Raw genomic sequence first — 13,951 nt, 5'->3', positions numbered from 1 at the left:
GGTATATATCTAAAAACATACAAAATTTCACTCAGCAACAAGTTTTATTCTAAGTAAATCTTTATTTTATAAATAAATTTAGTTTCTAGAAAATGCAACGATTTATATAACTTATAATTGTATTAATAAAAGTATTATTAATTTCAATAAATATATAATACAAATATTTAATCATTTAATATAAATAAAAATATAAAAATTTAAGGATGATTTGTAAGTAAAAATTTTAATAGTAAAAAAGAATTTGTGAATAATATTTTACCTTAAATTTGATAGGATATTATTTATATCTTTTTTTTTCTTAAACTGATGTACATCTGAATTTTTTTTTATGTTTCTCTTTAAATGATGCATCGTTGGAGATCAGTTTACATGATGTAATTATTTCCATTTGTGGTGACATCACTTGGCATGCATAGATACATATATGTGACATGCATGTATGAGACAACACAAAGTTGTCAGTATATTGTTCATTAATGATTCGAAGGCTTCGAATCGTAACACATTAAACCGCACTGCATCGAAGATAATAATAAGAAAATAATAAATGTTTAACTATTAAACACCTTTTTATTTATCTAGTTGGGGTTTTACTAAGATCTCGAGTGAATCCCGACTAGTATATCACCATAACATCAATTCTATCCATTCAGAGACATGAAACTGATACTTACCTCTTGAAACTAGCTCTCCAAACCACCATTCATATCTTGTGGTAGGCAGAGCCGGTCCTAGACATATGGAGGCTAGAAGCCCAAAAAAAATTATGTGGCTGCTTATGTTCAAACTCATGACCTCATCATGCAAGGAGTAGTGTGTTACCAAGTGTGCTAAAGAGACTTTCGACAAAAATGAGGCCGACTATTTAGTTAATAATTGACGGCCGGAAGCACGTGTTTGACCCAAGCGGGTCAAGGCCGGCTCTGGTGGTAGGAGATAAACAGCAAAAGACATCACGGTGAACCCATAACCCTGAATACATTGTCCGGTTTATTGATAAGACTACTAGAAACAAGATTCCTTCGCTGAGGAATCGTAAACCAGCTTTCTATAGTGCCATGATGTAACATTGGGTTGGAGCCGGACAAGCCTTTCTTAAGCTCCAACCTCTTATTCTTTTCATATGGTTTTCTTATTTTTAGAATATAAATTTCACTTGCTTATAATATTTTTTTCTATTGATAATCATTTTAAAATTTCAACAAATTTTTTTTTTTTTCTACGAACAAAAACAATCATCCTATTAAAATGTTAAAAAGACAAAACAGAGGTAGTGATGATACACATAGCTGATTTTGCAATAGCATCAGCAACTCTCTTTTTTCTTGTTACTGGTGGATCAGTAGCATCAGCAACAGAGTTTATGCTTCTAGAGATAAATGAGAAATGCAAGGAAGTAAAAGCGGACTACAAAAGACCCTTATTTCTCCTCTCCTCCTTTACATTTAAGCACGTGCAAAATATTCTAAGGATCTAACAAGTTCCAATATTAAAAATAAAAAGTTGATGTATCCAAAGCATTTCCCACGAATAAATAAAACAAAAAAATCTTATTTACACATCAGATTAAAACATCTATCTTATTAAAGCTGAAGTACAATTTCGATGTGTTTGGATACTTGGATAAGAGTATTAAAAAAATTTGGTGTGTTTGGAATCATGGATTGTAGTCTTTTAAAAAAAAAAAATTTTGTTTGGAAACAAAGATAGTAGTATTAAACAGAAAAAGTAATGGGCTTAAATTATTAAGTCCATTATAAAAGAATGTTGTCAATATATATAAAAAACATACAATACAAAGCCCAATTTGAAATACCAACTCAAATTATGATTATATTTCATATTAAGTTTTTAAAATATAATATATGTAATTATTTATATGATGATACATATTAAATACTATAATTATATGATTACTTATATGATGGTACATCAAAAATACGATTAATTATATGATGAAATTATACGATATATAATAATGACTAAGGATGGGTTTTCAGACATCCATACAGGTTTGATTCTCATCGGTTTGTGTTTCAGGTTTTCGAGGTCAAATATTTCAGTCCTATTAGGATGTTTCTAAATTTTTGTTTAAGTTTGATTCGGATCTTTGCGGGTTTGGTTTGGGTTTCGATAACCTATTTAAATTATTTTAAAGTTTTAAATCACTATATATTTTAAATTTCTCAAAATCTGTAAATAAAGTAATATATTATTCTCAAGTATTTTAGACCAATTTAAAAGTATCATTCTTGATGTTTTATATACGTTAAATATAAAAATAATTAATATATAAGTATATAAATTTATTTTAAGATAAATTCAGGTACACAAATACTTCGGTTCGGATCCGATTCGGTTCTCTAACTAACACAATTTTGAATAATTTGAATATTTAATTAATTTATGTTCAGGTTTGGTACTATATTTACGGATTGGTATCAGTTATGTTCTTCAGATTCATTTTGCCAAACCCTAATAATTACATGAAAAACAAATATCATCATATTTTTTAAAATATACATCCGCGGAGGTGCATAGATCAAAGTCTATAATCATTTATTTTAACAACAAGCCAAATAAATATGTTGATTGAAGAGCGAATAAAACAAAATTAGAGAAATACATAGTTTACCAGAGACACTCTATGTGTCGAATTTATTATAAAGAAAATTTTATTAAAATAAATAAATTCAATAATTACAAACAAATAATATATTTTATAAAAGTGAAAAATAATACCCATGCTTTCGAAGCGCGGGTCAAAATCTAGTAAAAATTAAACCACAAAACTTACAAAAACAAGAAGGGAGATTGATTTATTAAAAACCTTTGAGCTTCAAGGAGAAGATCGAGTGCTGGTAGTACTAAAAGTCAAAAACCGATGTCATTGTGTCTTCTGGACCAGAAGCTGGAACCGAAAATGACGTGGCAAAAATCCAAAAACTGTACACTGAATATTTGCTAAACTACGTCGGTTTGTTTTGAACTCGTCGGTTGTTTTGCACAACGATGTCATTGTAGCAAAACTACGTCGGTTCGTTTGGTTGTGAGCTCATGATGAGTAGTACATTCGTGGTTCTTGCTCTGCAACTAGATATGACAAGAAGGAAGACCAAGAATTGTTTTCGTGAGTTGGTTGATTCTTGATGTTCTGCGATTTCGAGAAGACATTTATAAATTAAAAGATTGGAGCCGATGAGAGAAAACGAGAGCGCTAAAGAAGGGGGAATATTATTTTGTTGAAGGGGTTTTGCGTGGAATTGAGGAATTGTATAATCTTTTTGAAAGGGTGTTTTTGTTGATGGTGATGGAATGAAAAAGTGGAGTTTGAATTGTTAATAGCAAGAAATTGGAAGATGTTGACTTATGGCGATATTCCTATGTTTTTTTTAATGTTTAAGGAACCCACACTCACACAAGACCTATGTCCAAAGACTCCAAAATAATCATGGACTAAGAAAGATTATATTACCAATTTAAACAATATACTATTAGGTTTAGGGATGTTGGAACGAGGAGATTACAAATTAATAGTATACTTTTTGAAGTCATCTTGGAGTAATTTTAAATTGGTTCTCAATTTAGGAAGACTGCTGATTGAAGATGAAGAAGCTTAATTTATAGTTCTTTAGTTAATATGACCCAAAGCAAGGAGGAAGACTTCTTAATAGCTGTCTTTAATTAATTAAGTTTTCTTATTTGTTTCCATGGCTTTAAGTTATAGGCATATTAGTGTGTTTTTCTATCAGATATGTAAGTTAAAGAATTCAAAATTTAAAATGGTTCATGGTATATTGCTAAGCCGGTGGTCGAGTCACAACACCTATCATTATCAAGCCCGATACATCAAAAAGTAATGATAACGTGCGATACTTCAAACCATGACATATTTTCGAGGTACTGACTACTCAGAGTATAGCTGAAAGTTACGTTCTTCCATCAGGCTGTGCATTCTAACCCATGAAAAAATTAATGTTGCTCTTTAGAATCATGTTCTCATTTTCCATTTTCCATATAACTCGCACCCATAATTTATTAGAATTAAGACATTATTCAATGATCTTAAAATCATTGTAGCAATTTATTTTCATAGATTTTGACAATATTCAAAATCTTAAAAAATTAAATAGTCTTTCAAATGAGAAATTCAAACAAATTGTTTAGATAATTATTTACCATATAAAATTATTCAATGATCAAAAGTTTGAAATATTAAGAAATACCCAATATATTGGAAAGACACTGTTATAGGTAGAGACTCAATGAAATTTCTCTAACAAAAAAAGTTAACCATTTTTTTAACCATCGAATAACTTTACATGGTAAATAAAGATCTCAACAATTTGTTTTTTACTCATTTGAAAGACTATTTTGTTTTAAAAAAGACTATTTTATTTATTTCCTTTGCTTTCTGACCTTTGTCAGTTTTGAAAAACCAAAGATAATCAATATAGATAACTTTACAAAATTGTTTATGTCATTGGATACTTGGATTTTTTAATGATAGTAACCAATATATACTCATTTAGAATCACTAAGGGGGTGTTAGAAGGAATTAGATTTATATAGAATTTGTTGATTTTAAAAGTTGAGAAATTTCTTAAATCTGGAAAGAATTTGAGAGAATTTTGTATATATGTTGTCAAAATCTATAAAAAATAAATTGCTACAATGATTTTAAGATTTGAAGAATATACATACTGTTCTCAAATTCATATTTAATATTAACTTTAGAAAACAACTTCAAATAACTAACTTTAATATATTTATAGAATCATTAAATATATATTTTTTTTGGAAAATTTTGTTTCATAAAATTATAAAGTCATCAAACCAATAACACTAGATTTTAATAAGAGTGTAAAAATCTATAATTCACTAACTCTAAATTCTAAAAACATTAACAAATAATTATAAATCTAACTCCTACTAACACCCCCTGTATATATATTTTTTTTGTTCAATATTTCCAGCAGCATAATTAAGAGATAATACATTAAAATAAAAGAGAAATGCTAGAAAAAAAAATTCAAAATTTGTTTCTAAAAACTTTGTATGTGAGTTACATTTTATATCCTTCCATAAAAGGAATTATATTATCTATGCAGCAGTCAATAAAATCTGTCATTCTTATTTGTATATTTCTTAGTAAGTCAGTAATATAATACTTAAACTAATGAATCGTATACTTTTAATAGTCAAAAACATTTAATAATTTGATAAAAAAATTGATTTCTTACCATGACTGAACTTTTGGACAGTAACAAATACAAAAAGGGGGAAGAAAGAACCCAAAAAAATTACACTCTTCCAGGTGACGCGGACGGGTGCACATTAGCCATCAGGCCCCAACCAATCGAAAACCATTCTCTCAGAGCGTCTCTTCGTCTTTTGAGAGCCATCATCATGGCTACGTCCCACACCTCCCCCTCCTCCCCAGCTGCTGCTGCTGCTGCTTCATCTCCTTCCTCGAGGCGAAGAACCAACGCTCCTCCACGGAGACCACGACCCTCCTCCGAATCTCCACCGAGGAAGATGAGATCAATCGCCGAGATAATGGCGGTGACCGCGCCCGCCGCTGATCAGGTGCAAGACGACGTCTACGGTGGCGACGTCACCTGCGACGGTGGCGGCCGGTACGGTGACGTCGCCTGCGAGAAATGCGGGTCGGGAGAAAGAGACGACGAGCTTCTCCTCTGCGACATGTGCGACAGAGGGTTCCATATGCGATGCCTTAGGCCGATCGTGGTTCGTGTCCCTATCGGACAATGGTTTTGTGTCGATTGTTCCGACCAACGACCTGTGAGATGTATGTGTGTGTGTGTTTGTTTTGTTTTTTTGTTGGGTTAAAGTTCGTAACTTTCGTGTGTTTTTTTTTTGTATTCAACTGTTTGTTTGTTTGGGGGTGATTTTGTTTAGGTTATTCTCAGCGGAAGATTATGCATTTCTTCCGGATTGAGAAGTCAATCGATGGAACAGAGAAACCAGAGTTGAGTCAAGGTTCGGTTTTCATCATCTTTTTGTTGTATAGTGTTCTAAAAATCGGGTCTAAAAGGATGAAACCGAAGAGATGATTTAACTTTTAGCTTATAATATTCTTGAAATATGGATTTGTATATTGCACCTGATGATGCATTGAGGTTTAGGGTTAAACAAGCATTGATGAGAACTAGCTGCTTCATTGATTAACAGAATATTATTAAGTGTTTTTGAAGATGAGCAATATTTTTCGTTTTTAATGGCTTTATTTATTGTTTTTTTTTGGTTTGAAGAAGAGACAACAAAGCACAAGAGACGATCTCGCCCTTTGACTATGACGAAGAGAAAGAGAAGACTGTTACCTTTTGTTCCAGCGAAAGATCCTCTTCAAAGGGATGCACAGCTCAGAACACTTGCATCCGCTTTAACAAGCTTGAACATGAAATACAGCAACGAGTTAACTTATGTCCCAGGGATGGCTCCTCGCTCTGCTAATCAATCCATGTTCGAGATAGGTGGCGTGCAGGTAAGAAAAGAACAAAAAGAGATACAAATCTTTTCAGCTCTTTTCAAGAACTCACTCACTTCTTCCCTTTTAGGTGCTTCCAAAAGAAGATTTCGAGACATTGGAACAGTCTCGAGCTATGAATCGACGAGGAGAATACCCTCCTCTTGTTGTCGTCGAAGATCAGTTTCAAGGGTACACATTCATTTTGATCAAATCTTCGCTTAATGACATTATTAACATTTTTTTTTTTTTTACAGTTTCACAGTTGAAGCAGACGGTCCAATTAAGGACTTCACATTGATAGCTGAATATGCAGGAGATGTTGACTACTTAAAGAACCGTGAGAAGGACGATTGTGACAGCATTATGACTCTCCTCTTATCTGAAGATCCATCGAAATCTCTTGTTATTTGCCCTGACAAGTATGGAAACATATCTCGCTTCATCAGTGGCATCAACAATCACAATAGGTAAAGCTAAGATATAATAATATCTTTTAGGTTTCTTTTTGTTCTGACAAAAACTTCATACTGATGGTTTTGCAGGTATGGTAAGAAGAAGCAGAACTGTAAATGCGTGAGGTATAGCATCAACGGCGAAGTTCGGGTTCTTATAGTGGCTACACGCGATATCGCGAAAGGGGAGAGGCTTTACTATGACTACAATGGTTATGAACATGAGTATCCTACTCATCACTTCCTATGATCATCTCTCTCACTTCAGACAGTTTGACAGAGTCTCTGAAATAATTCAATAGGGTTTTTATACAGGCCAATTAAAAAGGGTATAGATCTGAATTGTATGGTCATTGGAGAGGTTAATCATTCTTAACTATGAAGTTAGTGATAGACTAATTCTATCTTCTTTGGCAGAACTTTTGTTTGGTTTAAAAATGAAAATTTTAACTTCTTTTCTATGTTCTTGTAGACCTTTGCCAAATAAGATTAAAAAAATATACTTCTTCCTATGAATTTATCATTATATTAGTTAACAGAAAGAACTCAAGAAAAAAAATAATAATAAAAAAATCTGAAGCTTGTGATTGTAACAAGATGAAATTTATCAAACGAGTTGGTGATGCTGTTCCAATGGTCTACATAGCGTTAAACGTGTTTCTACTTCATTGTTGCTTCTGTTACATTTAATGATCCACACGAAATAACAATGTTGTTAGAAGAATACTGGTGAAGTTAGCGGTCATGGACTTTGGGTAGATTTATCGACAGAGAGAACGAGATTAGGCAATCGAATCCAGCAACAGCCCAACCACCACAAGGTCCACAACGAGTGCTCGTTGGAGCCGTGGGCAAAATCCCACCTCATGAAGTAGTTTGCTCCACATAAGGAGGAGAAAAACTTGGGTTCCTTCTATCCACCAAAATATCTTGGTCTTGTCTCAAAGTAATGTACTTTTGTCTGTCATCCATTATTTGTCATAGCATGTTTTCACAGAGGTAAACAATAAAGTTAGCTTTTATTTTAGTTCTGAACATTTAAAATGTAGCCTTGCATCAACCGGTCTAGTGATGCTTTTTTTTTGCCCAACAGTAAAAACTTTGTGTTAGACTTTGTGGCCACTAATCTCTTAATATGTGCCCCTATGATCAATCAAAAGGTCCAAAACAATAGAATTATGTGCCTAATGCATGGACACCTACCCCCAATAACTTGTCTTTAGGTGAACCACTTAGAAAGAACCCTAAAAGGCTAAAGTCCAAAATAACTTTACTATTGAAACCTACCCTTCTTTGAAAACTAAACGGGTTTTACCTGCCCTTTACCAGTTTCTGCAACCTACATCCTCCTGCTTACTTTTATGGCCAACTCTCAGAACATTGAAATGATGATGATGATGTCTACTTCGTTGAAAACTTTCGGGAATTTCGTTTCTTATAACAACAAACTTAGCTTTAACGTCAAGCAAAAAAGCATCAGACGCTTCCCTGCTTGCAACTAGAGACTCCTCCATACCCATTTATGATTTTACCCCAACACGCTTCCTAAAAGTTTGATAGCTATATTCAATAACAAACAAAAGCTGTTTCCTCCAAAAGTTTGAAACTTTTTTGATTTACCCCTAAAGATCTAAAATCTCAATTGATATTAACTCGTACCGACGCAAAAATTAGGAAATTTTTTTTTAAAGTTTTATAAACTCTCTCAACTAAAGTACAATGAGAAATGTTTCTACTAATGAAGCTTTTAGTCTTGAATTGATTTAACCAGACAACGCCCACTCATCGGCTTGAATAAAGTTAGCCACCGAGTAAACATGAACATGCTCGTCCGGAATCTCACTGCTCCATGAAACCCTTTTTGACCTATCAGATCCTGAACCCGTGTTCTCAGACTCACCATAATACAGCGTCTTGAGCGCGAACTCCCCGCTCCACGGTAACCACCCATCAGGAATAACCAAAGCCTCTAAATTGCAGCCTATAAACACAGTCCTGGAGAACTCTTTCCACGGCCTCCCCAAGTAGTTCTTATGCACCTTGGGGTTAGCTCTATACAGCTTCATGTACTCCTCTGTTCCGTTTATCAAACAGTTCAAGAACACGAACCCCGTCGACTGTGACGGGTCCACTCTCCCTTGGGCAGTGACGGCGTTCTTCTCTCCCTTCTCGGGTTTAAGCTGACGCGGCGCGATTAGGATCTCGCAATCTTGAAACACGGAAGCTGAGTTTCCGAAGATGAAGTCAACGTTTCCTTGGATACGACATTTTTTGTAGAACTGGCGAAGTCCATGTGCGTAGAGTGTGTCTTGGTTCCCAAGAAACTCACAGTTCTCCAGCAGAGAAAAGTCGCTGTCGGATCTAAAGGCTACAGCTTGGTGAGCGTCTGGTCCCGCTGTGTTCTGGAACGTTAGATCACGCGCCATGAACCCATCTCCTACCACTCCTATCAAAACCAACCAAACATGTAACTCAATAAAACCAAACATGTAACAAGTTGCTTTTTTAACATTAAAAAAACACGTTTTGACTCACCGACAGTGGCAGTGTTGTACGTGGTGATCCCAGGCATACCAGCGTTCAACGATCCTGTAATGACCGTTTTGCCCATACCGTCTCCGACGAAGACGACGTTTCTTTTCTCAAACGGAACTCTAACGGTCTCCTCATACACTCCCTCGCTGATCTTTATAACGAACTTAACCGCTCCGTTATCTTCCGGCGCAGCGTTAACGGCGTCCTGCACCGTTTTGTAACCGCATTTCCCGGTTTTGCAGACCGTCACGTCTTCTTTTAAACCGGAAGGGAAGCCCATATTAGCCTCCGAGCCCAAACCCGGCCCAGCCTTTTCCCAGAAACCGTCCCGTTCCGTTCTCGGAGGAGTCCACGACGCGACGTCGTCTCCGAAGTTATCGAACGACACCATCATGCTAAGAGCGTTGCTGGTGACGTGGATAAGCCCGTCGAGAAACGACATCGTTTCGCCGACCTGTTTAGTGTCGTTGACGTACTTGAGCGCCGACCACGTATCGTACTGGTACACGAGAGCAGCGCTGAGCCAAGCGCGCGCGTCTTTGATTCCGCCTCCACGTGTCAGAGCCTGATCCGTCGATCGAGTGCGGCGCTCGGAGTAAGAGAGCAGCTGGAGACACGTGTTCGCGGCGTTGGTGCGGTCGAGATTCTTCCCTGCGGACGCGTCCAGGATGGACTTCACTTTCGACTGGGCGGTTCCGAGGGTTTGCAGAGAGACGGAGATCGCCGAGCGGATGATCTGAGACGGGCTCGGATCCGGAGGGACCCGGCCCGGTTCGGATAGGGAAGCGAGGCATTGGTCTGGGTAGCGAGTGGCCTTGCAGGCGAGGCGGATCTGAGCTGCGGCGGGGGGAGGTGCGGCGGAGGGTGATCGGTGGCGGGAGGAGGAAGATTGAGAGGCGAGGAGGGATAGAGAGAAGAGGAGGATGAGAACGGAGGACATGGCGGCGAGTAAGAGACAGAAGCAGCGGATTGGGAGTTTTCTCCGGTGGGATTTAGCGGAGGAGAAGAGGGGATGATGGAGTGGTTTCGACGAAGCCATTTGGATAACGTTGTGTGTGTGTATATATGTATAAGTGTGTGTGTAACTAATTAATTGAAAAAGGAAAATGAATTACAGTCACGGACCATTAGAGTCACGGGCGGCGGATAGTGGAACACTATTGCGATCATGCGCGCAGAGATGGAGATGAGAGAGAGAGAGAGAGAGAGAGAGAGAGAGAGAGAAGTGTTTGGAGTTTTGTGGTTGACCTTTTTTATTAGGAAAGAAAGGAGATCAAAGTATCCGGTTTGGGTTCCGGTTATGTCGGTTTAATGTTTAGGTCTATTGTCATTTGTCAAGCTCTCTATTCATCTTACTCTAGAGTTGGTAATTGTTGTTTTCTTCATGGGGGCCTTCTACCTAATCTCTACTTTTCCAAATGTAGAACTAGTTTCTAAAAAGAATAATAGTAGGATTTAAGAACAGCTATCCAGTATAACTTAATTTTAGAATAAATGTTGATTTGGTTAGGGATTGTTACATGGATTGGGCGTTAGCATAATGTTGATTTGGTTAGGGATTATATATTACCTGGATTGGGCATTAGCAGACACCAATCACCCGTCTCAGTATTATATGTTTTTATGAAAAAGTTTGTTTAAGATTTTATGCATTTAATTTTCTTAAAACTTTGAATGTAATGTTTACTAGGTGTTTTCCTGCACCATGTGCAGTAAAAGAATTTTAAAATATTTTTAATAGATAAATATAAATTATATTTAATTTTTATTAATATTATAAATTTTCTTTTTTCTTATCAATATTTTAATATAAATTTGATTTAACTGAACATTAAAATTAAGATAATAACAATTTTGTTTATTTTGAATTATATTTAAGAATGAGTATGTATATATTTAAAATTATAATCTTAGGTAGATTTTTCTATCTATTTATTTTAATTAAATATATTAAATAAATATGTAAAATTGCATAATTTTCAAAAATTAAAATTAAACAATATTTATAAAATCTGTAGATATATATAAGAAACTAATGGTTGTAAAAAAAATATAAGAAACTAACGATTTTACGATTTAATTTGATTTTATGATTTAATTTTTATAATTTTCTAAAAATATGTATATTTGAAATATTTTTAATTTAAATGATATTTCGAAATTTGAAATGTCATAATTAAATATATTTATTTTAATGATGATTTATGAGTTATTACCACATTTTAAAAAGTCCAAAATATAAATCGACAATAAATATAATATATGAGTTATTACCATATTTTAAAACGTTTACCAAAAATATAATTTAACATTAAATATAATTGATCATGTCATATTAATCTATAAGACATGCTAACAATTTTAGTAGTCATGTCACAATTATTAATCTAGGTATTTTCCTGCACCATGTATAGTGATGAATTTTTTAAAAGTTAAATTATATTTTAAATTGTAATTTATTAATATTATATATTTTATTTTTGACCAATAATTAATATAAATATCATTAATTAAGCATAAATTAAGAGAAAATATTTTTTTTATTTTAAATTATATTTAATAATATATATGATATATATAAAGTTAAAATCTTAGATTAAAAAATTATTTATTTCATTTGGTTAAATGTATTAAATCAACTTGTACAAAATTACTAAAATCATATAAAATTGTATAGTTATCAAAAATTAAAACTAAATAATATTTATATAATTTGTAGATATCTAAAAGAAACTAATGATATTACGATTTAAATTGTTTTTTTAATTCAGAAAATTTAGAAAATTTTAGATAATAAAAATTTTATAAATATAAAAGTAAAATTATATAATATTTCGAAATTCAAAATGTCATATTTGAATATATTTATTTTTAGTGATGATTTATGAGTTATTAACATATTCTACAAAGTTTACCAAAAATATAAATCAATATTAAATGTAATATATGAGTTATTGCCATATAATAAAAAGATTTCCAAAAATATATATCAGCATTAAATGTAATTGTCCATGTCATATTTAACCATATGACATGTCATCAATCTTAATAGACACGTCACAATTTTTTTTGTGAAAACGATTGTAGAGAAGACATGTGGCAAATCACTTCTCAAATAGGGATTTTTGGCATGAATTAACGACAACTATATGTGCATATAAAATTTTATAAATTCCGTTTAGCATAGATTAAATAAAAACAATATGAAAACACACTCATGTAGGCATGGGCTTTTGGATCCCTCTCGGTTTCTATTCGATTCATTCGGATTCTCGGATTTTCGATATTATGCTTATAAGTTTCATTTGGGTTTTACTAATTATCGGTCGTGTTCGGTTCGGTTCAGATCAGATTGTAATCATAGTCTAAAATTATCTAATTTTTTAAAAAAAACTTGAAAAGATTGTCAAAAAATTAAAATTAATTAATTATTTCACAAATCTAATTGAAAATTATTTAAATCATCTAAACTAACTAAAAAGTATTTAAAATAACAAATAAAACAAACAAGGCATATATGGAAAAGAAGAAACAACAACAAAATATTTAGCAACTTTGATATTGATCCTAGAACTACTCTCAAATTGGTAGAAACAGAATCATTACTTTGGGCTGAGACACAAAATAAACTTACTCAGCGAATCAATCAAACTCGGTTACCAGTAAAATCAGTAGTACCATATATCAAAGTATACGGTATTTTACGGATATATCATGGAAAATCAAGAAAATTTTTTGGGACAAGAATGGTATAACATACTAGAAAGTTTTGATGGTTTGATGGGAGTGAAGATTACAAGAGCGAGTTAGTCGCCACTATATTCGGAGATAGAGGTTCTCATTTGGACAATGAAATTTATGAGAAATCTAAGACAGTTTATAATTATATTTGCAACGGAGGATTGTTCTCAACCGGTGAAGATGGTTTCAAAACCAGAAGAAAGACCATCAGCTTTTGCAAGCTATTTAGAAGATATAAAGATATTGATCGAAGAGAAGTTTCACCAGTTCAGAGCTCATTCATATACCAAAGATGCAGAATTCAAAGGCGGATGGTCGCGCAGTAGTGCAAAGAATCAGCTATCGTTTGTTGTCTATATAGATGCAGAATTATCAATTTGGTTTACAAAGTATATATGAATCTATTTAAGTTGCTAACGAAAAAATTACAAAATCTTTTGAATATTATAAAATATCTAAATTATTTTAATATATATAAAACATTAATATATTTAACTAATTTTGGATATCTTCAAATCATAATTCAGATTTGGGTTCAGATTATCACCAAACTCCAAAGTATCAAACTCATAAATCCCGAATACTTTTGTATAACTTGTTTGGATCCGGTTTTTGTTTTCCCGGATCGGATTAAGGTAGGTACTTCGAGTTGGGATAAAAACTCCCAGACCTATTCTTATGTTTTATAGTTCTTTTGTTATATAGAAAAATATTTCAAAACATTACA

The 13,951-nt window shown here is 33.5% G+C and overlaps 2 protein-coding genes across 3 annotated transcripts; one reads left to right on the top strand and one right to left on the bottom strand.

Annotated features, from left to right (window-relative positions):
* Window positions 1-5,330: 5,330 nt before the first annotated feature.
* On the top strand, window positions 5,331-7,413 carry LOC108840534 (histone-lysine N-methyltransferase ATXR5-like). Of its 2 annotated transcripts, none has more exons than XM_018613363.2 (6): window positions 5,331-5,815; window positions 5,926-6,006; window positions 6,282-6,511; window positions 6,585-6,685; window positions 6,751-6,963; window positions 7,039-7,413. In XM_018613363.2, the coding sequence occupies exons 1-6, from the start codon at window positions 5,413-5,415 to the stop codon at window positions 7,196-7,198; spliced, it is 1,188 nt and encodes a 395-aa protein (XP_018468865.2). In that variant the 5' UTR covers window positions 5,331-5,412; the 3' UTR covers window positions 7,199-7,413. The 2 variants fall into 2 exon arrangements, with proteins under 2 accessions (XP_018468865.2, XP_018468863.2); XM_018613361.2 differs by having other exon boundaries at window positions 6,279-6,511.
* A 1,205-nt stretch (window positions 7,414-8,618) lies between these two features.
* Window positions 8,619-10,700, bottom strand: LOC108843355 (probable pectinesterase/pectinesterase inhibitor 51). The gene is made up of 2 exons (XM_018616537.2): window positions 9,484-10,700; window positions 8,619-9,394 (listed from the first exon to the last, which is right to left on the bottom strand). Exons 1-2 carry the CDS (start codon window positions 10,520-10,522, stop codon window positions 8,712-8,714), a joined length of 1,722 nt encoding a protein of 573 aa, XP_018472039.2. The 5' UTR covers window positions 10,523-10,700; the 3' UTR covers window positions 8,619-8,711.
* Window positions 10,701-13,951: the final 3,251 nt, after the last annotated feature.

This window comes from Raphanus sativus, chromosome 2, assembly GCF_000801105.2.
Source record: "Raphanus sativus cultivar WK10039 chromosome 2, ASM80110v3, whole genome shotgun sequence".
In the NCBI taxonomy this organism is placed as follows: domain Eukaryota; kingdom Viridiplantae; phylum Streptophyta; class Magnoliopsida; order Brassicales; family Brassicaceae; genus Raphanus; species Raphanus sativus.
Note: the sequence above shows the minus strand (reverse complement) of the source record. Positions and strands in the feature narration are given on the sequence as shown.

What these genes read in the sequence shown, in the direction of transcription:
- LOC108840534 (XM_018613361.2), top strand. Translation starts at nt 5,413, where the DNA reads ATGGCTACGTCCCACACCTCCCCCTCCTCCCCAGCTGCTGCTGCTGCT. An exon ending in TCGAGATAGGTGGCGTGCAG is followed by an intron (nt 6,512 to 6,584) that starts GTAAGAAAAGAA and finishes CTTCCCTTTTAG; the next exon opens with GTGCTTCCAAAAGAAGATTT. An exon ending in GGCATCAACAATCACAATAG is followed by an intron (nt 6,964 to 7,038) that starts GTAAAGCTAAGA and finishes ATGGTTTTGCAG; the next exon opens with GTATGGTAAGAAGAAGCAGA.
- LOC108843355 (XM_018616537.2), bottom strand. Translation starts at nt 10,522, where the DNA reads ATGGCTTCGTCGAAACCACTCCATCATCCCCTCTTCTCCTCCGCTAAA. An exon ending in GTACAACACTGCCACTGTCG is followed by an intron (nt 9,395 to 9,483) that starts GTGAGTCAAAAC and finishes TGGTTTTGATAG; the next exon opens with GAGTGGTAGGAGATGGGTTC.